At 32.9% G+C, this 22,383-nt stretch overlaps 2 protein-coding genes and 1 long non-coding RNA gene across 5 annotated transcripts; 1 reads left to right on the top strand and 2 right to left on the bottom strand.

The window, feature by feature from the left end:
• Positions 1 to 1,478: 1,478 nt before the first annotated feature.
• LOC130815835 (uncharacterized) lies at positions 1,479 to 4,666 on the bottom strand. The gene is made up of 3 exons (XR_009042643.1): positions 1,971 to 4,666; positions 1,785 to 1,824; positions 1,479 to 1,584 (listed from the first exon to the last, which is right to left on the bottom strand). It is a non-coding gene; the product is annotated as an uncharacterized LOC130815835 (long non-coding RNA).
• Positions 4,667 to 6,165: 1,499 nt separating this feature from the next.
• Positions 6,166 to 7,856, top strand: LOC130815838 (protein OXIDATIVE STRESS 3-like). Its single transcript, XM_057682339.1, has 2 exons — positions 6,166 to 6,579; positions 7,253 to 7,856. Exons 1-2 carry the CDS (start codon positions 6,359 to 6,361, stop codon positions 7,566 to 7,568), a joined length of 537 nt encoding a protein of 178 aa, XP_057538322.1. The 5' UTR covers positions 6,166 to 6,358; the 3' UTR covers positions 7,569 to 7,856.
• Positions 7,857 to 8,835: 979 nt separating this feature from the next.
• Positions 8,836 to 18,581, bottom strand: LOC130815837 (arginine--tRNA ligase, chloroplastic/mitochondrial-like). Of its 3 annotated transcripts, none has more exons than XM_057682336.1 (18): positions 18,323 to 18,581; positions 17,963 to 18,033; positions 17,188 to 17,321; positions 17,023 to 17,098; positions 16,844 to 16,945; positions 16,521 to 16,736; positions 15,232 to 15,312; positions 14,486 to 14,569; positions 14,235 to 14,339; positions 13,896 to 14,074; positions 13,623 to 13,707; positions 13,021 to 13,207; positions 12,060 to 12,129; positions 11,665 to 11,734; positions 9,939 to 10,028; positions 9,706 to 9,774; positions 9,528 to 9,626; positions 8,836 to 9,125 (listed from the first exon to the last, which is right to left on the bottom strand). In XM_057682336.1, exons 1-18 carry the CDS (start codon positions 18,426 to 18,428, stop codon positions 9,015 to 9,017), a joined length of 1,935 nt encoding a protein of 644 aa, XP_057538319.1. In that variant the 5' UTR covers positions 18,429 to 18,581; the 3' UTR covers positions 8,836 to 9,014. The 3 variants fall into 3 exon arrangements, with proteins under 3 accessions (XP_057538319.1, XP_057538320.1, XP_057538321.1); XM_057682337.1 differs by having other exon boundaries at positions 17,963 to 18,037; positions 18,323 to 18,482; XM_057682338.1 differs by lacking the exon at positions 17,963 to 18,033 and having other exon boundaries at positions 18,323 to 18,473.
• Between the last annotated feature and the right edge of the window lie 3,802 nt (positions 18,582 to 22,383).

The raw sequence follows: 22,383 nt of genomic DNA on the forward strand, positions 1-22,383 counted from the left end.
TTATAAAATAAAGCGATATATTATGAAATAGAAACACTAAATTTTGGCAGTTATATATAATAATTAACTATGTAATTTTGAAAATTTTCTATAATATCTTATGCACTGTATTATATTCTCTAATTAACTCAATTTAACAATAAATAAATAATAGTGACTGATATTTTAATGGTAGAAATATTGGTTAAGATCAAATGTCATGTCATTTTTTCTTTGATTTGATTTAAGTATAAATAAATGCTAGTCAAAAATACTTTAACGGTAAAGATATTGGTCAAGATTAAATGTCATGTCATTTTAGCCAATATTTGAATTTTAGTATTTGGCAAATTCTCTTTAGTTGTGACTCTTGAAAATTTTCAAGCTTTTTAGTAAAACATGTATTATGTTGTTTGATTTGATTTAAATGCTAGTCAAAAATACTTTAATAGTAGAGATATTGGTCAAAATCAAATGTCGTATGTCATTTTTTAGCCAATAAATGAGTCTCATTTGGCAATATCTTTCATTGTGACACTTAGAATAATTTATGATTGTTGATCCTTACAAGTTACAAGCAACTTGCTTTTTTCTTTTCAATGATAAAAAATCATACATGTTTTGTATAGACTTGTTCACTATTGGATCAATTTAATAATAGAAAATATTTTAAATTTATAATATTTGGTTATACTTGTCAAATAAAAATACTTATTATTTTTAATACCTTTTAAAATTAGTATTCCCTTCGTTCCTTAAAAAAGTTTTCACTTTTCATTTTGTTGTGTTCCATTTATTGTCACTACAAAAAAAAGTTACAGCTACCTACGCTTAAAATTGTATTTAGGCATGTTTATATGTAAGGCTGATGGATTTAGCCATGCCTTAAAAAGCGACGTCTCTGCTTGTGTGGGTAAATATGAGGCACGCTTAATAAGCGTAGCTAAATTTCTCATTGTCACACTTATAAGTACCTGTAGCCACGCTTATAGGTGTTGAAAACTATCTTAATTAATAAGCGAGGCTAAATAATTTCATAGTCTATTGTTTTGCTCTTGTTTATACACACAAATAAGCGTGGCTAATGAGCATAACTAACATTTTAATTAATTTTGGCGGTAAATTATTTTTATTATTATTATTATTATTATTTAATTATTATTATTTTGGCAAAAGATTTTTCTATTACTAAAATAAGGTTTACACAACCTAAACCAAGGAACCAATTAAAAAAAAGCCGTAAACGGCAAAACAAGCTATACATCAAATATAGGAGGCCAAACAGCAAATGTATTCTGCACCCACTAATTTGTGTTGCAACTGATCTGCACAGACACACACACATTGAGCTGCTGCTGACTGACTTGCACAGGCACACACGCATTGAGCTGCACTGACTTACACAGACACACACACCCAATGATTTGATCTGCTGGACACACTGAATTGATGCACACCCATTGTTTTGATCTGCACTGAGCTGCTGTTGTACCATTGAGTTGTTGGACACACCCGCATAAATGTATGTACTTTAAACAAGGAGAGCCTTGTAGCAGATTGTATTCCCACAATAGTTATTCGCGTAGGACACCTAATTGGCCTTGTCTGCAATAGTTTACAGAAAGCTAATAAGTGTGGAAATTAATCCATCAAACAAAGATCAATTGTAAGTGGTCTAAGTTGATGCAATAGTATACGGAACATTAAAGCTAATGGTAGCTGCTTAAAAAAAGAACATCCACTACATTAGTAAGAGTTTCCTCAACAGTAAATTCCAAGTTAAATAAAAGCTGCAAAGTCCTTACTGTGTATGCGGAATGATAGTTTTTTGTGAGGAAAAATGACCTGCACAACATGATCACTAATTATTAAACAGAACAAATGAAAGCAAGAGCTAGATCTACTGTCCTCACAATAATTAAAATCATCAAAGTGAATGTGAGTAGTATGTAATCAATGCAACCAAACTGATGCACACTGAAGGGGCTCACTTTCAGGAGTTGGAGGAGCTGCTTTTGCTTTCTCGCTAATTCGAGCTGATCTTCTAGGTGTGTCACCAGTGCCCCAATCAAATTCAGAAGCAAAATTAATTACAATCTCACTCAAACAATAAATTTATATTAGGTCAGCACAATAGAGATGATCTTACCATCAAATAGTCTAATTTGAGAATTGTGTAAACCTACCATAAGCCTCAACTATCAATTTAAACTTTTGGATAAGTTACTTGACATATCAAAGTGGGTAAATTTTGTCCCCACTCAAATAATATGCATCTATCTTTATAGCTTATACTTTTCTATCACTTAATTTAATTCTTTAAATGAAAAGATTACACATTATTTTATTGTGGACTAAGTCAAAATAAATTTTAAAATTAAAGCTAGGACTCCTAGGAGCAAGAAAATGGTGGAGACATACCTTGTTTAGAAAGAGCCCAATTAATATCTTGAACAACATTCCAAGTAAAATATCCAAGTAAACCATTGTTTTCAGCATACATAACCTTAACAGAAATAGTCTGTAAATCATCATAAGCAATCCAAGTAGTCCCAGAATAACAATAGTTAGTAACATAATTAGCATTATACTTAACAATAGCACCCTTTTGACTAATAAAACCTCTATTCTGCTGATAACTAGGTGTTCCACCCCCAACAGAAGTATCCCCACCAGTAGAAGGTGCCAATATACCGTTATTATTAGCATTACTCAATCCAACTGGTCCACCAGGATGTGATTTCAAGTATTGTTGTAGCTGCCTCGGGTTGTGGATTTCTTCTCATGTTGGGGCAGTAAATACAATCTCACTCAAAAATTTTAAGATTCAGCAAAAATAATTCACAATGAAATCACATTTTCCCTCAACCATGGATATAAAGCAAAAAGAAACTAAAAGTAATTCACCACAACCAGAATGCTACTGCAGACCTGCCAGTACTGACAGCACCACTAGAGCACAGCCACAGCTCCACACCAGAATCAGCCTGCACTTGCTGCACCAAACACTGAAACACACAGCCACAGTTGTTGCACCATTATCAGAGACTGCACACCTGCTGACAATGCAATCCGTAGCCCCAAGACAAACCCTGCACAAATAACACATACCAAAACCAGGACCCTTGACCACAGATCAGGGAGCATTCAAATTGAAAACTTCCTAAGAGATCATGAGTTAGAAAAAAAAGCATTACCAAAGACGATCACATCAGCTTCCAGAACGTCAACTCTTCGCTGCCAACATCAGTAACAAAGCAACAGTACCATTCCACGAATACATACTATTATAACCATATTATACCAGCAACAGCAACATACTCAATACGACACACAAAAACATGTCTCGAAAACTAATTCATTCCTTGTTTTGATATTGTTCCCAAACAAAAGCAAAACGTACTACATATAAGAAAACAAAAACAAAAAGCTACAGATACATGTCTTGGAGAGTAATTCATTCCTTGCTTGTATTTAGTACTTGTGGTTCTCGTACACGTTCCTTATTGGCCATCTAAACACATAAAAGGTATATTTTTAAATTATTATGAACTATCTATGCATACAACAATTGTGAATGAAATGTACTTGCCTTATTTAATTTGGCCCACAACAATTTGTCTAACATTTGTGTATTAGCTAGATGGCACGTGAAAACTATATATGCCATGCCAGCTAGATGGCAATGTGACATTTCTCTTTTATGTTTGTGTCCACAAATGAATTAGGTACACACAAAACCTAAAAACATTAAATCTTCAACCAAAACTCAACTCGATAAACCAGATGTCCATCTCAACTTGTAATTGAATTTTTTTTTTTTTCACCTTACTCTTATGTCCCTTACATTTGATGCTTTGAAGTAAGAGCTTTTTAAATGTAGTATGACAAACTCAAAGGACACTGAGAGTAAAAACATAGTAATCCATCTTAATTGTAAAATGACACTCACAATATAATAACATTTATAATTATCTCGTCAATCAAATACGATGACAGAGTAAATGAGAACAATACTATTACAATGAGAAGCAAATCTGAGTCATAGCAATCACTTATGATTAAAGAAGAAATGGAAAAACAAGGGGAAAGACAAATCAATATATACACGACAAATCTGAGTAATAGCAATCACTTATGAGTAATAGCAATCACTTATGATTAAAGAAGAAATGGAAAATGGCAGAGTAAATGAGAACAATACTATTACAAGTGATTGATGAAGGTTCACATCACATATACACGAGAAACTGCTCCGGTGACATAAATGAAAGGAAGCAACAAGTGAAAGAATGTCAAGAGATGAATCACGAACAAATCAAGTCTCATGAATCACTCCAAATAAACAAATCAACAAAATTAAATCATAATTTAAATACTTACTTTAGAAGAGAGGAAGCAACAAAAAAGGATTGATTCTTGTGGGAAGAGATGAAGTCACAAAACAAGAATTAGGGTTATAATATGGGTGTGGGAAGTTTTTTGCAGCAATTTGGGAAAAGATGAAGCCAAGAAATCAATTTGCCGAGTACAATTTCGGAAGGTCGAAGATGAAACTTCTACTGTACAGTTTTTTTTTAAATTACCATTTAGCCACGCTTATGAAGTGTGGCTAATTTAATGGCATGTTTTTTGATTAACAATTAGGCTCTCTTATTTAGCATGGCTAAATTCATTATATATTTTAAACTTAAAATTTAGCATGCTTATTAAGTATGGCTGACTTGATTATTTTTTTATTTAATTAATATTTAGCCACGCTTATAAAGTACAGTTGAATTGTTTACATACAATAAATTATTTTAATAGACCTTTTAGCCTTGCTTATAAGCGCGAATAAAATTCTCACACTTTACAAGCGTGCCTAAATGCAAAGTGTGCCTAATTACAAAATAGTCGGCCACGCTTAAATAAGCATGGCTACATAAGTGTAGGTATATGCAACTTTTTTTGTAATGTGTTCCTATAAGGAATCTTTCTAAATATATCATAAATCTTGAACAAAAATAACTTTTTTCATCCTCATTTTAATAGTTTAATAATGCTTGTGGTAGCCACATATATTCCACTAACTTCATTTTAGCATTTTTATATTTGTTATGGTTCCTACGTATTTCCTACTAACTTTATAATAACATTTTTTATTTGTTGTGGTCTCTACATTTTTTTTACTAACTTTCTTTTAATATTTTTTAATGTTTATTGTATTCACTTTTTCTTCATCAAATTTATTATTCAATAAACTAATATATTCACTATCTAAAAGATGTTATTAAACTTAATTCCCATAAACATTCTTTATGAAAATTTCATTAAAAAACAGTAGTATAAATCAAATTCATACAAGACTTTCTCCATAAGATATTGTATTTGGTCTTATCTCAAAGGAGTACATACTTTGGTTTGAATGGATAATATTTTATCTCAAAGAAGTAGATTAAAAAACTTCCTTAACAACATTCCTAATAAAAAGCACACATAATTTCAAAAATGAACAAAAAGTGCACCATTTAAGGCAATGTAAGCAAAAATGTTTATGCTGTGTTGTCACTTTGTGAGGCAAAAAATATTTAAAATAATGAAAAAGAATCTAAAATTATATCATTAACAAAATTTAAAAAAATTGAGTGACTCAGCAAAGTGTGTGTTTAAATTAGACCTTATCCATTCTCTTGTAAATTGGGAATTTACATACAACTTCAAAGTTCAAACCACATGGAATTGATGATAATGACAAGTCTCAAGATAAAAGCAAAAAAGTGCATGAAAATGGGTAGATTAATTTTATTTTTAAAAAATTAATAGATAATACTAAAACTAAAAGGAAACCCATGTCAGCATTATTATTATTTATAGAATAATTATCAATGATACGCTTGAGTTTTGAAACTTTATTAATGATATCTTTAAAATTTTTTTATTATCGATGGTACCCTTATATTATTGAGCGTTTTAAAATCGTAGCTTTCTTTAACTTTTTTCGTCCAAAATCATTCAAAATTAATTTTTTTTTATGTTTTGAATCGAAAAATAAAAGAAAAAAAGTTAACGATTTTTGACGAAAAAAATTTTAAAAGTTACGATTATAAACGCTCGATAGTACGAGGATACCATTAATAATAAAAAAACTTATAAATACTATCAATAAAATATCAAAACTAGAGGTACCATTTATAATTTCTCATATTTATAATATACCTTACCAAAAATATTCCCCAATCCATGACTTGCTAGTACCTATCCATTTATTTATTTAAATATTTATAACCAAATTATATATTTATTTATATTATGTCACACTATATATAATGGTATGAAACATGCTAGTGTAACCTTAAATAGATTGATTTTGTTTTGCTGATAAAAGAAGGCACAAATAATGTTTCCAACATCTGAGGAACTGAAGAATTGTTTGAAGATTGTAACAGAGAATGAGTTTACAAAGGAAGAAGATTCAATTAGTTTTACATCATCAGATTTAATGGAAGATGATGATGATGCAACTTCTTCATTGAATTCTCCTTCAACAAGTTCTTCTTCATCATCTTCAAATGGGCCGTTGTTTCAATTGTCAGATCTCATGGATCAACTTCCCATCAAGTGAGTTTTTCTTCTTTTGGATTTCACCCAATTTTGTCTTGTTATTATTTCTGTACTTTCTTCTTGATTAATTAAGAAAATTTCTTGCACAATTTAAAGGTTTAATTTAATGGGTTTTGTCTGGTTTTCCTCTTTTTTCTTAAATCAATTTTTAAGGGTCTAAAATATGTAAGATATGGTTAGAAAACCCAAAGAAAACATTTAAAAAAGTTGGAAGGTGAAGAAAATCTAAAATTTTGCCGTGAAAGGTCAAAAACCCTCCAAATGGGTGATTAGTAGAGTTGTACATTTCCATGTTTGAACAAGTGCCCAGAAAGATATCAAGAATGGGGATGATTTTAATTCTACAATAAAAGTTTATGAAATGAATTACTTGTATCAACTAACTGAAAATAGGAAAGCATATATTTTTAAGGTTTACTCGGTAAATAATCGTAATTTATTAATCTGACAAAGCATATGTAAGTAGTAACTATTTATAGGTCTATAACTTTAAGAAAAATTTATAATTAATTACTATAATTTGCAAATGACCATAAACAAACAAAACAAATACCAATAAAATAAACAAAATAAAAAAAAATAAATTAAAATCATAAAAGTCCTAACCTATCAAGTTGATCGAGATAATTTTATTTGTTTTTTGTTTTTAATTATTTTTGGAATGGTGCAGGAAAGGATTATCAAATTATTACGGAGGGAAATCAGAGTCATTTACATCACTAGCGAAGGTGCAAAGTTTGGAAGATCTACAAAAGAAAGAAAATCCATACAAGAAGAAGATCAAATTATGCACTACTTATTGTGCTGGTTTTGACAGTCATAAAGTTTGCAGTCCAAAACGTACAATTTTTAAGAAGTCTTCAAATCAATATTCAAAAACTGCTTCTTTTACATCAACACCTAAAATTAGTTGCAGTAATAATTTACTACTACTGTCTTCTTGTATACCTCCCAATCCTCTTCCTACTGTAGAAAAGGATTTTTAATCTTTTTTAAAGATTTGTTTTCCTTTTTTTTTTGAGGTTAACTTGCTAGAAATTTTTGTAGCGATTTGGGTGTTAAAGAAGAGGTTAATTTTTGGTTCATGATTTATATTTATATTTAGAGGTTGTTAATCAAATTTTCTTTGTGCTACTTTTAGAGGAAGAAAGAGCAATTATGGTTAACATTAATCATATGAAATGCTCTTGAGTTAGGCCTCGTTATTGGTATTCTATTCCTTTGCAGATCCTTGTTCATAAATTTTGATGTCTGAAATATATTTAATTGCAATATTGGAAATGCTTGTACTATTTAATAATCGAATTTATAATTAATTTATAATTTATTTATAAGTTAAAATATAGTCAAGTGAAATATTATTTAATTCGTCTTGATGGAAAGATTATTATTATTAAATTTTTATAATTTTTTATTAAATATAATAAGAAATATTTTAAATTAGATTAATGTACTAGTGTGAAAAAATAAATATTGTAAATATTTTTAGAATGGAGGACATACAAATACAAAGATGATAATTATCAAAATAGCAATGAAAGTATAACATTGGGGAGAAGCGTGGTGTTTTTGACTAGTAGTTGTAGTGACTTGTGAGTTATCAGACGGATGGATAGAAATAGTTTATCCAAGTCTCTATCCGAAATGGTAAGAGTTACGACTCAATAATGCTTTTTGGCTAATATTGTGTGAGCATTATGATATGTAAATAAAAAAATAACATAAATGGATAGTAATTTTAACATTGTCAGTTACTCCATAATTTTAAACGAAGTATAATATTTGGCTACAAGTAAACGAGTTTGCAATATTAAAAACATTGAAATATAGTCTCAGTCGCACAACACACTGATTGGGCCTAGGTCGAGTCGCACACCAAACATGCGACTAGGCCTAAGTTGAGTCATATGTTTTGTGTAAATTAACCTAGTCTCACGTTTTGTGTGATTGGATCTATTTTTCAATATTTTAACCTTTTTAATTTAATTAATATTTAATTTTTTACATTTAATTATTACTTTGGTGTCATCTTACCCTGAATTCAACAAGACAGAAAGGTCACAACCTGCTCAATTGGTGTCATGGGAGGTTGAATGGCAGTAGGAAAGTTATTTTGAAAAAAGCAAACATTAAAGAATTACTTGTGCAAGCTAATTAATAGCCTACCAAACTATTTAATATCCAGATTATGCATGTTAATTTATTGTATACAGGATTTATCAGTGGATCGAAAAGTGCCAATGAACAAAATACTGAAGAAAAATCATTTCCTTTTCTAGTCCTACAATCACAAGGATACAATGTCTGTATACAGGATTTATCGGTGGATCTAATTAAATCAAAAATACAACCAACGAAAGGTCAAAAATACAATTTATAACAAAATGTAAGTTAACCGTAATAAAGATGGATCAAGAGTTGAAATATACTCGTCATATCTGGTAGACAGGAGTAATACCAAGAAGGTTAAAACATTTCCTCATCACGACAGCAGTAGCTTCACACAACAAGAGTCGGCTTGTTTCTTCTGGTGAGCCTACAACCTGTAAAAAGTTGCAGGGTATGTCAGATCTGAAAATTCTCAATCAGTGTTCTCATCAGTATCATCATTATCATCATCCCAATAAGTCCTGCCAAAGACCTAGGAGGGTGGAAAAAAAGCAAGACCGATACCCTCGTCACGAGGAGGACGCAATCGAAAAGAGCACCTCAACTCGAATATCATATGGCATAGGTCCTTGCAAACGAAAAACAAGCAAAAGAAAACAAAAAACAGAAGGCAGAAAATACATAGCATACGAACTCAACTAACCAGACTACAAGCAGACAAAAACGACTAAGACAACACCAGAAAAAAAATTCTCAACCAGTGTAGAATCAAAGGAAAACCTAGATTTGTTCAAGCATCAAAATTCAAAACCAATAACAGTTAAAGTAATTAGTACCTGGCAATTGGAGTAGAACTTCGTGAAAAACTCTGACAAGTTGTACAAGTACTCGCATATAACATTTGGCAAGAGATTTTTACAAGCTTCCTCAACAATCTTAGCAAATCAAACATAAATGTCAAGAAATATGCCAATGCATATATGAATATAATGGGAACTCAGATTTTGCACTTACCTCAGAGAAAAGAAGCAAATGAAGACCCAAAGCACGCTCATCTGAATGATCCAAAACTATTACTCCACTCTGCATCATTTCAGTTGATACATAGGATGTTAAGTTTAAGTGCACATACTAACTCCACCCTCCCTCAAATTCACTTCCCCATCCAAAACAAACAAATTATCTATCAGGTTATAGTATCGTTTTTAAATGGCATTCAACCATTATGAATACAAAATAGAACTCACCTTCTTTAATTCCTCGATGTCTTTACCAGATTTCCTGATAATTGAACAAATTCGAGCATGAGCATAGAGTAAATAGACTGCAGTATTTCCCTACACAAATAATTGCATGAGATTGGTTAGTTTCAGCAAAAGTAACAGCTAAGCTTCAGAATCAACAATAGAACAATCCCTCAAAAGAGATTTGCCACAGGTGAAAAGGAGCTCAACATGCTCCACAGAGCCTGCCTAAATTACACGAGGATGGTAAGCTTGTTTGAAAACACAATTTAAAGAACCCTATTAATTCAAGACCTGCTCTACCCAAACTTATTTCTAATTCTAATCAGTCGAGCTCACTTCAGTTCCATTCAATTGTAATTAATTTAGTTTAGTTCCGTTGTAATCAAAATTTAGTTAACTTCTAATAAGCTCTAATCAGTTTAGTTCATTTCTAATAATCAGATTAATTCTAATCATTTGGGGAGAACAAAACATCACTCCGTTTCAATTTAGACGCAACGAATAACGCCTACTCTATTCAGAACTTTTTTTAAGAAAAGAGATGACAGTAGTCTATTATAAAAAAAAACAATGCGAAAGCATATTAAATAAATATTTTGTAAACCCAAAATCACATTCTTATTTATTGATTATGTATTCTTTTCTTTCTCAAAACCAGTAGAAAATGATTACAAGCAATGCCAAAGCCTTGATTACATGAGATAATAGTTAAAAGAGAACCACAGCTTAAAAGTGAGACTTTGAGAGCAAGCAAAGAAGTTTGTGAGTATGACATGAGATAGCAAGGGGGCAGTAAAGATAATCAGGTAACTGAAGACGGTTGAATAAATAATAAATCACAGCTCATGTCCCTTGTGGGCCTCCGTGGCTCCACTCAACCCCAAACTACTCAAAGAATAACAAAAACAAGCCCTTATGCAAAGAAGAAAATGTAAATTGATCTCAAGCCCTAAATCTTATCTTGAAAGCCCTGTCTTAATGAATCTTAACAAAGCAGATAAGAAACGTATCCAATCATATTCATCACAGAAACAGTAAAATTACAAGAGAATATAATGAGTGAACTCTGATAAAAACAACTTTCCTCTTTATTTCTCATTCCTCTTTGCTCTCAATTCAGTAACTATGGACCAATAAATTAATCACACACAGACACAATCTGATCCTGATGTGCCAAGTGTTGCACAGCTACGCTTTGCAGATTTAGGACACTAATTATTTGCATTATTTACTCAAGGACGAAAGAAACTTTACAATAACACATAAAACTGTACGTGACTGAACAGAAAAAACTGAAGAGCTGAAAGAACGTAGAGGAGTTTCCGATAAAGGTCAGCAAGCTTCTCATTAGAAAGGCTCTTTGCTCCAAATAAGGTTATTGTATTAGACTATTTGTACATATACAAAGTCCTAAAGAAATTTGCAAAACATTATGCGGTGCAAGTAACTTAAATAGGGCTATGAAGGCATAGTCAAGGTTTATCCATTAGATAAAGTGACAGAGCAAACAAATATAGCTTTGGTCGTGTATCATAAGAATGGGAAGAGGACAGACATTGAACATGAATGACTGCAAAAGCAGAAATTTCCCATGAAAAGGGAGAAAAACTACCGAGCATCGTCCTACCTACCCCTCCAGCTCCCTCCAGAAAAGAAAAGGAACTGAAAGACAAGTTCCAAATCCTCAAAAAACTCACAGAAAGAAAAATAAGAAAGCAAAAGACACCTTGTCATTAAGCATCTGATCGAAGTTAAAGGTATAGTTGGTAAGTCTATTGTTCTTCAAGTCAGCATACCTACAAAAAAACATTCAAAAGAACAAAAATATCAGTTATCATAATAAATAAGTTTGAGATTATCTGTTAAAGCAGCACAAAAACTTTCAAAGCACATTGCTATTGCATTGAGCTTGAATGGAAAATAATAATGTCCAACTTCAATTACAAAACACTAATTCAGGTGAAGTAAATTTAGCACCCTCTTTTTCCTAACAAGTACAGCAAGCCAAGAGAACAAAGACCTTGCAACACTTGCCCATGGCAAATTTCATACTATGGCCATCTGGTAGAGGGCAATAGTAACAATCTTTTATAGTGAAGAAATATGAACAATAGAACTTACTTGACCGCCCCATAACCGACAGCTTCAGCAGTTTGCACCAATTGCTCCTCTGACCACTCTTCAGCTTTACCTAGTAAAGATATTGCCTTATTGTACTACTCAACATAAACTTGTAATCAAATGAAAACACTAAAAAACACATTTAATATGTAAGACTGCTTAAACTTCAGTGATAACTTTGAAAAGATTGGATGTTAAGATCAGGGGCAGTGCTAACATAAACACAGGGGCAAAATTGTTGTAGTGAATCATTTTCTGGAAAAATAGTAAAGTCAAAGTCTAAAGGGAGAGGATTATGTTTGATTTTAGTCTTCTCAAATGAGTCCATAATATTATATTTATTGCTTGTATCACCATGTTGCCACACCACCCACTCATAATCTTTCTCTCATAAGGTAAAAACAAGGCCCGCATCGTATGGCGCCGGCCGCGTAGTAAAGGTTTTCAAAAACAACCGATGTTTTCCGCGTTGTAAAGGTGTAAAAAAAACAGCGTTTCGGCCGTATCAAGGGATATTTTACGGTCGAAAACACATAATTAGGTGTTACGATAGCCGCATCACTCCCATCAGCGCGATCGTAATCATTACCACATTTTTACATTATGCTTTCTCTCTCTTCTTGGTAGCCTCTTCAGCCAATTAGTCTCATATTCTAAATGAACTTGAAGACCTATATTTATCCCATTAACTTTGCCATTGTTTCAACAACTGCTTCCAAATCTCAACTATTTACTACCCGATAACTTACTATGAACTTAAAAGACTCCCAAAATAAGTTAGTTTTATGATTTCACAGGTCATTATATAAACTGTGTGCGCGACTATATTTTCCATGTACAAGCTCTTCATAAAAATCAAAACTATTATTTTCTCTGCAAAGATAAGGATTGATCCTTTAGCCACCCCTATGAGAATACATAAACCCAAAAACGGAGAAATATCAAAATCACATTGTTGTACCTCGTTCAACAAGAGCTTGTTTACTACGGTTTTTGGCTTCATCAAGCAAATCAACGAGACGAACAACCTCAGAGCTTCGAGTTCGGAAACGCTTTCCATCTTCTCCAAGAACAAGACCAAATCCAACATGATTTACTTTTGGGTATTCCTTGTCATCAGCTGGAAGCCAGCCAGCACGCTTCGCAGCCTGAAGCAAAAATTTTCATATAAAGATAGCATATATTAACCAAGAAATCCATGCAAAAATGTATTTAACCAAAAAAATGAGTCAATTACAAAGTCACAATCTATGTTGTGCAGGATGAATGACAAGGCATGGAGAAGTATAGACGGGCAAAATACACCAACTTTCAAACCACTATAATTCAAAATTTTACCTTAGCAATCAAAATCAAGAGGTAACAAAGTTAGTTGGGTTATGGTGAAGATACATTGAAAAAAGTCATTTTGTGATCTTAAGGATCTTTGGAAGGGGAAAATATGTTTGTCCATTCAAAGAAACTGTCTCCCCCTCGATTTTTTAAACTCCAAATCAAAACCTTTTGAATGTTGAAAGCCACTAAAGAAATTTAGAAATTACAATAACAGTACAGAAGACATACATGGAAGAACATTTCAAAGTGTTCACGCTGACCAACATCTGTTACATATATTATCCATTGGGCCTTTTCTTCATTGAGACGGTACCTTTTAATAGAACCAGAGAAACTTAGTGTCAAAAACAGGCATGTGAGGCAAGTAAGATTTGCCAGCTATGACATTAAAATATTGAAGAGAATTGTTTTAAAACAAAAATATGCATCTAAAAGACTGAGAATTAAAAAAAATTAAAAAATTAAAAAAAAAACAAAACACATAAGCACCCTGTCACTCACCAAAGAGCTGCTAAATCAGTAGAAGCATAATTGTAACCTCCATCTCTCTTAACAACTATAAGAGGAATCTTTTTCCCTTCAATAAATATAACTCGAGCGCCTTCACTTTCTTCAATCAAACCATCTTTGCTCAAAGACTCCAAAACGCTTGGAATATAGGGATTATAGAAGCTTTCTCCCTGATAAGAATGAGAAATCAAGTAGATTTTAAATATGAAAAAAATGGAATCCAACAAAAACTAGTAAAACCAAGAGAAAACCCAATGAACAGTAGCATCAAAGAACTTTCACAGTCTGTACATAACCCTTAAGTCAGTAACTTATAACTAGGATGCATACCTTTTCCTCTAAGTGAACTCCAAGGCGCTCATAAACTTTCTGAAATTCCCTACGACTAATTTCACAAATTGTCGCCCATGCTTTACGATATTTAGGATCTCCACCCTGCGCAAAGAAAAAAACAACGCAATAGACTTAGGTTTTACAAGAAAAAGAACTCAAAAAGACCCCAAGCTCTTTACTAATGATATAAACACATTCTATACCAAAAAACCTTGCAAACAATGAGACAAAAAAGATAAGGTAGATACCTGAAGGCTCACCACAGCCTTTTGTGCCTTTTCCTTGAAATCAGGATCATCGTCAAATCTCTTTTTCGATTGTTTGTAAAAGGCCTAATAATGCATCATTTAAATGCCAAATTGTCAAAACAGAGTAGTAAATAGTAATGCTCTAAAACCGTCAAGGAGAGAAAAACTCCTAAAAAAATACACAAGGAGAAAAAGGAATAAAACTGATTGGACTATATATGTAATACAGCTGCGATTTTGCAAAAAAGTCAATCAGAGTGAAGAACGAGAATAATAAAGTTGAGTGTCTTGTTAACTTGATAACAAATATACAAAGGTGTTTTTCTACTTTTTTAAAAATAAATTTGTTTCTTTATATTAGGTTTTGTTAGTAATTGTCCTTACGAGGGCCTATGCTATTAATGTCACCCCAGTTATTGTCACCTAAAAAGTACCTCTTCCCATATATTCTCCACAAAGTCTAGTATTCCACTACAAAAGATTACTATCTCTAGTCTCTACCTTGCAAAAGTCCAAATTCCTAAAGAGCTTAAATATAAAGCTTCTCCAGTTGACCAAGTATGGAAGCATCCATAACAAATTCTTAACTTCAATGGAGCCAAAAGGAAAATACATGCACAGATAACCATAAAATTTGATATTGATGTATAAAACAATCAGCAATAGATAACAAACATTGTATGACTATCATTCAAAGCTAGGAGTACACTAAATATATATGTGCAATAACACAACAATCCACATACCTCAAGATTTTGGATTGGAATCTCATTTTCATTTTCCCATTCAGGAAATTGTTCAAACAAGAACTCGATCAGCATACCAAACTACAAAACAAATAAGCAAGTTTAAACCACAAAAAAATAAAGACAGGCTTCTAATGGCAACAGGTTAAAAAACATATATCAGAATTTCCATAAATCTAATTCTTCTCCAATAATTAGTTTAAGGCATTGTCAAATACAAGCTTTTTCACTGCATCAGTATCTATGAATATCAAGAACCTAGAATATAGTGCATCATCCAAATTACTAGCACTACGCACGTGTCATCACTAGCAGTCACAAGAAATATAAGAAAGCAAAATACACCTATCTAGGCACAGCTAAGAAAATGCTGCAAAGCCTCTCACGTACTAAAGCCCCACAGAGGCATAGACTGAACACTGCATAAAGATATTTCTTATCATAATTGAAGACACTAGAAGCATACGTAACAATTTCTTAGTCTTTCCACGACTAGCATTAACAATCCACGCAATGTTAAAATGCAGCATTGTCTTGTTCAACTCAACACAGATACAAACTTTACTAAAAGGAGTGATCTTTCAAATTTAAATTGGTCAAGCACACCACTAGTCCAACAGAGAGCATTTCCCTCAGAAAATGTTAAAACAATTCATGAAGATTAAGTAACAAACAGATATAGACATAAAGTAGCCAACAAACTAGACATTGCACATCAATTTGGAGAAAAAGATGAATACTGGTAAGATCACACAAATGATGACATTAAAAGAGTTTTAGACAATCATTGTAATTAATAACAAGTAAAAATGCTCAACTATCCTAGGGATAGAGATAATTAGCAATTCAACCATAAAGTAGTCAAAATTAGACTCCAGATCTTTCAGGAGAACTCTTCCTATTTCTTCATTGGCAAGCATATTTATGTGTGTTCATAGTTACAAATATTGCTACGGGTTGAAAAGGTTAGTTAGCCAAGCTAAAGAACAAAAAATTGATCATGAATATCTGGAATGGTTATAACAGCGTTAATCAGTGGATAAATTACGCACTGAAAGAATACCGGATACACATCAGATGAATGGTGGATCAAACCACCAACTGCTAATAAGTTCTAATTACAGATTTCCTCAGGTTCCAACAAAAGACAAGACAATGACAGCAGATAAAGCAAACGCAAGATAAACTCTTTAAAAATAAAGTATCTACGACCTAGTGGCATTTAGTTAAATGACATAAAGATTAAAACAAGTGATAGATTATACAAAAAAAGAGTATTAACAAAATACCTGTGTACCCCAATCACCAACATGGTTTCTCCTAAGCACTTCCACACCAGAAAACTCAAGCATACGAGCCAGGGTATCTCCAATGATGGTAGACCTCAAGTGTCCTACGTGCATTTCTTTTGCTATGTTCGGTGAAGAGAAGTCTACTACAGCTCTGTTAACTGACAGCTTTGGCGCCCACGTCTCAATTCCTTCTGTAAGCATCTTTTGGATGCTCTGCAAGAGCCCTCACAAAGTGTAAACACATTTCTGATGCGCATACAAAACCCAACACCAGGTATATAATGAAGCTAACAATTACAAAACAAAAGATGTTCAAACACCTTTGCTAACCATGTCTTCGACAAGACAACATTCACGAACCCAGGTCCCGCTATTGAACAACTCTCAATCATTTCCGATTCAGGCAAATTTTTCATGATAGCCTAAAAGGCCAGAAAATCATTAGTCCAAAAACACAAAAAATTTAAAAATAAATGATTCACATTACATAGGTAAGTACCTCGCCGACTGATCTAGGGTTTTTAAAATCAGCATTTTTCCCCTTAATTTTGGAGAACAAACTCATTGCATTGTTACTGCACTAAAACAAACTCTCTTCATCATATAATAACAAAACAAAATTCTCAAACAAACCAACATGAATTTAATAATCATTAAAAATTACCAAGCATAATCACCAAAATTCGCAGCACAAGGGACAATCAGTGGCTCAACATCTGCCTCATTTGGGACAGTAGCCCGGAGTGATTTTTCAAACACCTTAGCTAATTGCCTCTTAACGTTTCCAACACCTTCTTCCTATACCATTCCAAATTAACAAAAGTACAAAAAAAGTTAAGATAGCAATTACTTCTTCCATAATTGCTTAGCTGCACATTTCTATTCTGACATCAAAATTCTACCAAAAATCCTCAACAATAGACAAGTAAAAAAATGCACAGGCCAAGCTGCAAAATCTCATTAAATTTGTCAAAGCACTTATTCTCCCAGACTTATTTTCATGTCTAAGCAACTTAGTTCAGTTCTAAGAGATTCATTTTGAGTTTCAATAAGTTTTTACCCATCACTTTCAATCTCATATTTTCACTATTCAATAAATTCTAATAGGTTTAATTCAATACAACCTGTTATATATTTTTTTAATAGCTTCCATTTACTTCAGTTCAATTCAAATACTAAGTTCTAAATATCTATTCTGAACATAAAACTTTTTAAAATTTTACTTAGGTATGTAATGGGATAGAGAAAAAAAAGGAAAGAAAGGGAAATAAAGAGTGATTTATCCATCCCTTCAACTTCCTACCTCCTCGCTATCCAAATGGATAGAAACACATTCCACAATTTCCCTACCTTCCATCCAAAGAAGCTCTAAACAGAATAAACTTATTAATAGTAAAAATAACACAAAAAATGCGGACGAGAACAAAGATAAAACTTACTGCTGCCATTGTTGATAAAGCTTGTATTTTGCTACCAAATAAAAGCCTCCTAGTAGTACTCCTAAAGAAACCTATCTAAGTTTCATCAAACAAACAACAAAATGCTCTCAATACAGACCCTAAAACCTCAATAAAAACGCAAATTACAATCAAATTAAACTACTAAAATGAATTCAACTACGAATATGTAAAGTGCCATTACTGTCCACATGATAACAATATGAAGTATTTTAAAATTGTAAATTAGGTTTTACGGAACATGGAATCCGTCAATGGTCGATCAATCAATCAAAATCAAAATAAATAAAAAGCAGTGAATAGAAAGTAGTCGTGATGGAAAAAATGAGAGAAAGGAATTACCGGAGGAGGAGAGAGAAATAGAAGAGGGAAAGAGAGAGGAAGAATGAAGAGAGAGAAAGTGTGAAGAGGATGAAACCGGCGTCAGCAAAAGAGTGGAACTCTTCATCACCCTAGTTTTTCTTCCTTGTTTATACTTGTTTGCTTTTTCGGACACACACCCTCTGTTTTTGCGCAGTGTCTCTCAACTCTAGGGTTTCTAGACTTCTACTTTCCCTTTTCTCTCCAACGTTTTTTTTTCTTTGGGCTTTCAAGCTATTTTTCCACAATTTTTGCCTAATCTATACCACCTATTTATCAATTTATCAATCTATCTATCTATATACTCCTATGTAATATGTGTTGAGACACCAATGTGAATGCAATTGGTGGATTGTCGGTAGACTTTATCCTTAAACAAAGTTGTTTGGTGAGAGACGTCAAAGCATACACTGCTTGAAGCTTCTCCAACAACACATCGGAATACCTCTCCTTCGAGTAGTTATACTTGATTTCGGGGGTAATGATAAGTCTAATAATGCTCATCACCTTCTTCATGGATACCCACTTTTCAACCTTTAAAGATGTAGGCTTTCTTTTCTCAAGAGCATAATCAATACCCTCTTAACCATTAAGTCTTCAACGGAACTTTTTAACACTGAAAGTTCATCTTCCCATCAAATAAGGGGATGCGGAACTATGTTCCCATACTCATCTTGTTTATTTACCAAAATCCTTACTTTCACTCGACAAAATACCTAAGAAACACGCTAATCTATGGCACTAACTGAAATAAAAGGTTAAGGACTTCACAATAGTTAAAAACAAGAAGAAAATTACAATAGAAAACACAGAATAAACAATGGATCAATAAAAATAAGAGCAAGATCACAAAGATGATTAATGGTGTCTTAGACACCTCTCCTTTTTTATCACTAATGGATTCAATGATACATCAATGATCCAACCCTTACAAGCCTTGAGAATAACTTTTCAAGCATAAAGTTTTCACCTTTAATTGAAAACACATTGTAATTCAAGGAAAGAACTCTTGTGGCACCTTACCCTAGTTATTCTCAGTTTATTATCCGTTCTACCATCTAATCTAATATGATTTAGGGTCCTTATATGACACCCAAACAAATTGAATAACCCTAGGAAAAAATAGTAAGCTGCCACTAAAGTATCGTGCAAAACAGAAAGCTAACATTGGCCCTGCACTAGGGTGCTCGAACGAGCACTTCATATGCTCAAACGAGCACCAATATCTAATTCCATTTACTGCCTCTTGTTGGTTTTCTCGTTCAAGACACCATCCAAGTTCCTCATGCCTTGTTCAGGACATGACCAAGACCCTTCCTGTGTACCTTCTTGTCTATTTCAAGGTACCTTTTGTCTTGTTCAAGCCATCCTACATGCACCTCTTTGATCACTTCATGTAGTGATTTAAACATCAACCCTGTACACTTTCTTACGCACCCAACTTCCTCCTTCAATGTGGAGTGGGCTATGAGGATGATCAAAATCATCTCCCAAGCTAAGAGAATTGGCACATTCACTAACATATATAATAAGATGTCATTGTGTTGTTTTGTCACTAGGTCCATAAAGATGTTGTTGGGTATATCTCCAGCTTATAGTGTGAGGTAATTTATGTAACATTTCAAAATTTAGTAATAAAATAAATTTATTTAGTTTGGATTAAATAGAGTTTAATATTTTAACATTGAGGTTAAATAATATTATATTTTAGAAGTAATAAATATTACTTGGCTTATAGTAGTATAATATTCTATCCTTAGGTTGAAGTCATATATTCTCTCTGTTTCTTTTTAAATGTCTCATTTGCTTTTGGGTTACTATTTATCAATCACTCTTAATTTATATTTTATTTTTAATTCATGCATTAAAACATAGTCAAATGAGATCTTGTTTGATTCGTCTCAACATAAGGTTTATTAATATTTAGTTTTTATAATTTTTAATCATACACAATTATCGCTATTATGTATTGAATTAGTGCATTAGCAAACATGCAAAAAGCAAATAGAACATTTAAAATGAAACAAAGGAACTAGTAATTATGGCCTTTAGTCATATAGCATTTATTATTATTATTATTATTATTATTATTATTATTAGAAAATAAATGAGGAAGGTAAAACCTAGCCCTAAACTATTAGTATAAATAAACCCTAAACTTTTAAGTTGCATGCATTATCTCTCTCTAAAATGCGTTTTTTTTTCTTTCATTCCCTTTTTATATCCTTTGTTCGATCACTTGGTGTTAACGAAGAGTTGTAATACATTTTTCTGATATTTCATTATGCTCTTCAATAGATGCAATATAGCTAATTATTAGGGATGCAGGCGGGGCGGGGATGGGTCCCGATTTGATGGGTCATGGGGCGGGTACGGGTATAAAATTCATACCCACCGCGGGGATGGGGATGGGGATGGGTTTTAGGTGAAACCCACCCCATCCCCGCCCCTCCCCGCCCTGCATCAGTGAACAAATTTTTTAAAAAAATTATTTTCAAAATTCTGGATTTCTTGAAAGTATTTTCAAATTTTTTAAAAATCCTTTTTTTTAAAAAAAAAAATAAATCTGAAAAGTGAAAACCCTAAATTTTAAAACCCTTTCTCTTTCACCGCTGCTGCTGGCCGTCTATTACTCTACTCATTTGCAAATTGCAATCCCATTTCATTTGCAAATTGCAAACCCTAAAATTTTCTTCTGTACTCATTTGCAAATTGCAAATTGCAAATTTCTCTTTCACTCTTCACTGCACATAATTGCAAATTGCAAATTGCAAATTGCCATTCTTCTTCAATCATCTTCTTCAATCTTCACAGGTAAGCATTCATGAACATAATATCATCTTCTTCAATCGTCGGTTTCAATATTTTCTGGGTATTTTTTTTGATTTTGTTTTATGCCCTGTTGCCATTTCTGAATTGTGAGTTGTGAGTTGCCATTTCTGAATATTTGATATATTTGATGGTAAAGACGGGGATGATGTAAAGACCAATGAAATTTCTGAATCCTGCCATTGATGGGTTCTGAAAGATTCATGAAGCATTTTAAAATTTGGTCTCAATTGTCTTTATTTTTCCTCCCTGCTGCTTGCTCTCCGCCATTCTTCTTGTGTGTTGCTTTCCTTTTTTTTAATTTGACTTCGAGTTGATGATTAATCCCAATAGTTATGGAGTCTATAAGAATTATTTTTACAAATTTTTAAGTTTTGGTATCTTTGCTGGATTTGTTTCTTTACACCTAACCATTGCAGTTTCTGAGAATTAGTTTTACACCTGTTTCTCTAATTATTCCTTTGTCAACTCTTTACCTTGGCTGGACCATTTTTTTGTATCCTCACTTTACAAACTGGAACCTGGAAGTCATATCCATTGTTATGGTAATTGCAATTTGTTTTCCAGAAACCTGTAATGCAACAAGTTATAGTGACCTCTGTAGCATTATATTGAAGTGGCAATAAATTACAGGATATTATGTTCGAGATTGGAAAATTGATTGTTTTTTCTCCTTTGGCACTAAATTACGGGTGGTGGGGCGGGTAAAATGGGTATTAGACGAGGATGGATATCCAGATGGGGATGGGGATGGGGATGGTATTAGGTACAAACCCATCGGGGCGGGGGCGGGGAAAAAAATTATACCCGCCGCGGGGATGGGGATGGGGATGGTAACGCCAATACCCGTCCCGCCCCGCCCCGTTTGCATCCCTACTAATTATCATATATCATATGAGCAAGACTTGTATCTATATTGCCAATCCTTCATTCTTTTAATCATGTTGCACCGCAAGACAATTGTATAGAGGAGCTGTTTCAGTGATCTTAGTATATGTTGGTAACAATTACCTAAAAATGGAGCTAAATGTGAGTGGATCAGTGTCACATGATTCGGCAATTTTACCCACGAATCACGATTCAGTTCGCTCGAATCGAACCGGGGTTCGTTCGCCGGTTGAATCGCTGATGGGAGCGAATCGGTTTCTGGCAACATTAAATGAGAAATGAAGGGAGCAAGAAGAAGAAATCGATGGAAAATGTTCTAGCTAGGT

The sequence above is a fragment of the Amaranthus tricolor genome, chromosome 6 (assembly GCF_026212465.1).
Source record: "Amaranthus tricolor cultivar Red isolate AtriRed21 chromosome 6, ASM2621246v1, whole genome shotgun sequence".
NCBI lineage: Eukaryota > Viridiplantae > Streptophyta > Magnoliopsida > Caryophyllales > Amaranthaceae > Amaranthus > Amaranthus tricolor.

Excerpts from the sequence above, each read along its gene's own strand:
- LOC130815838 (XM_057682339.1), top strand. The coding sequence starts at position 6,359 with ATGTTTCCAACATCTGAGGAACTGAAGAATTGTTTGAAGATTGTAACA. Across the intron at positions 6,580-7,252 it reads ATGGATCAACTTCCCATCAA|GAAAGGATTATCAAATTATT; the intron begins GTGAGTTTTTCT and ends GGAATGGTGCAG.
- LOC130815837 (XM_057682336.1), bottom strand. The coding sequence starts at position 18,428 with ATGAAGAGTTCCACTCTTTTGCTGACGCCGGTTTCATCCTCTTCACAC. Across the intron at positions 12,130-13,020 it reads ACAAGCTCTTGTTGAACGAG|GTAAAGCTGAAGAGTGGTCA; the intron begins GTACAACAATGT and ends TATCTTTACTAG. Across the intron at positions 10,029-11,664 it reads ATCAGATGCTTAATGACAAG|GGAAATACTGCAGTCTATTT; the intron begins GTGTCTTTTGCT and ends TTATTTGTGTAG.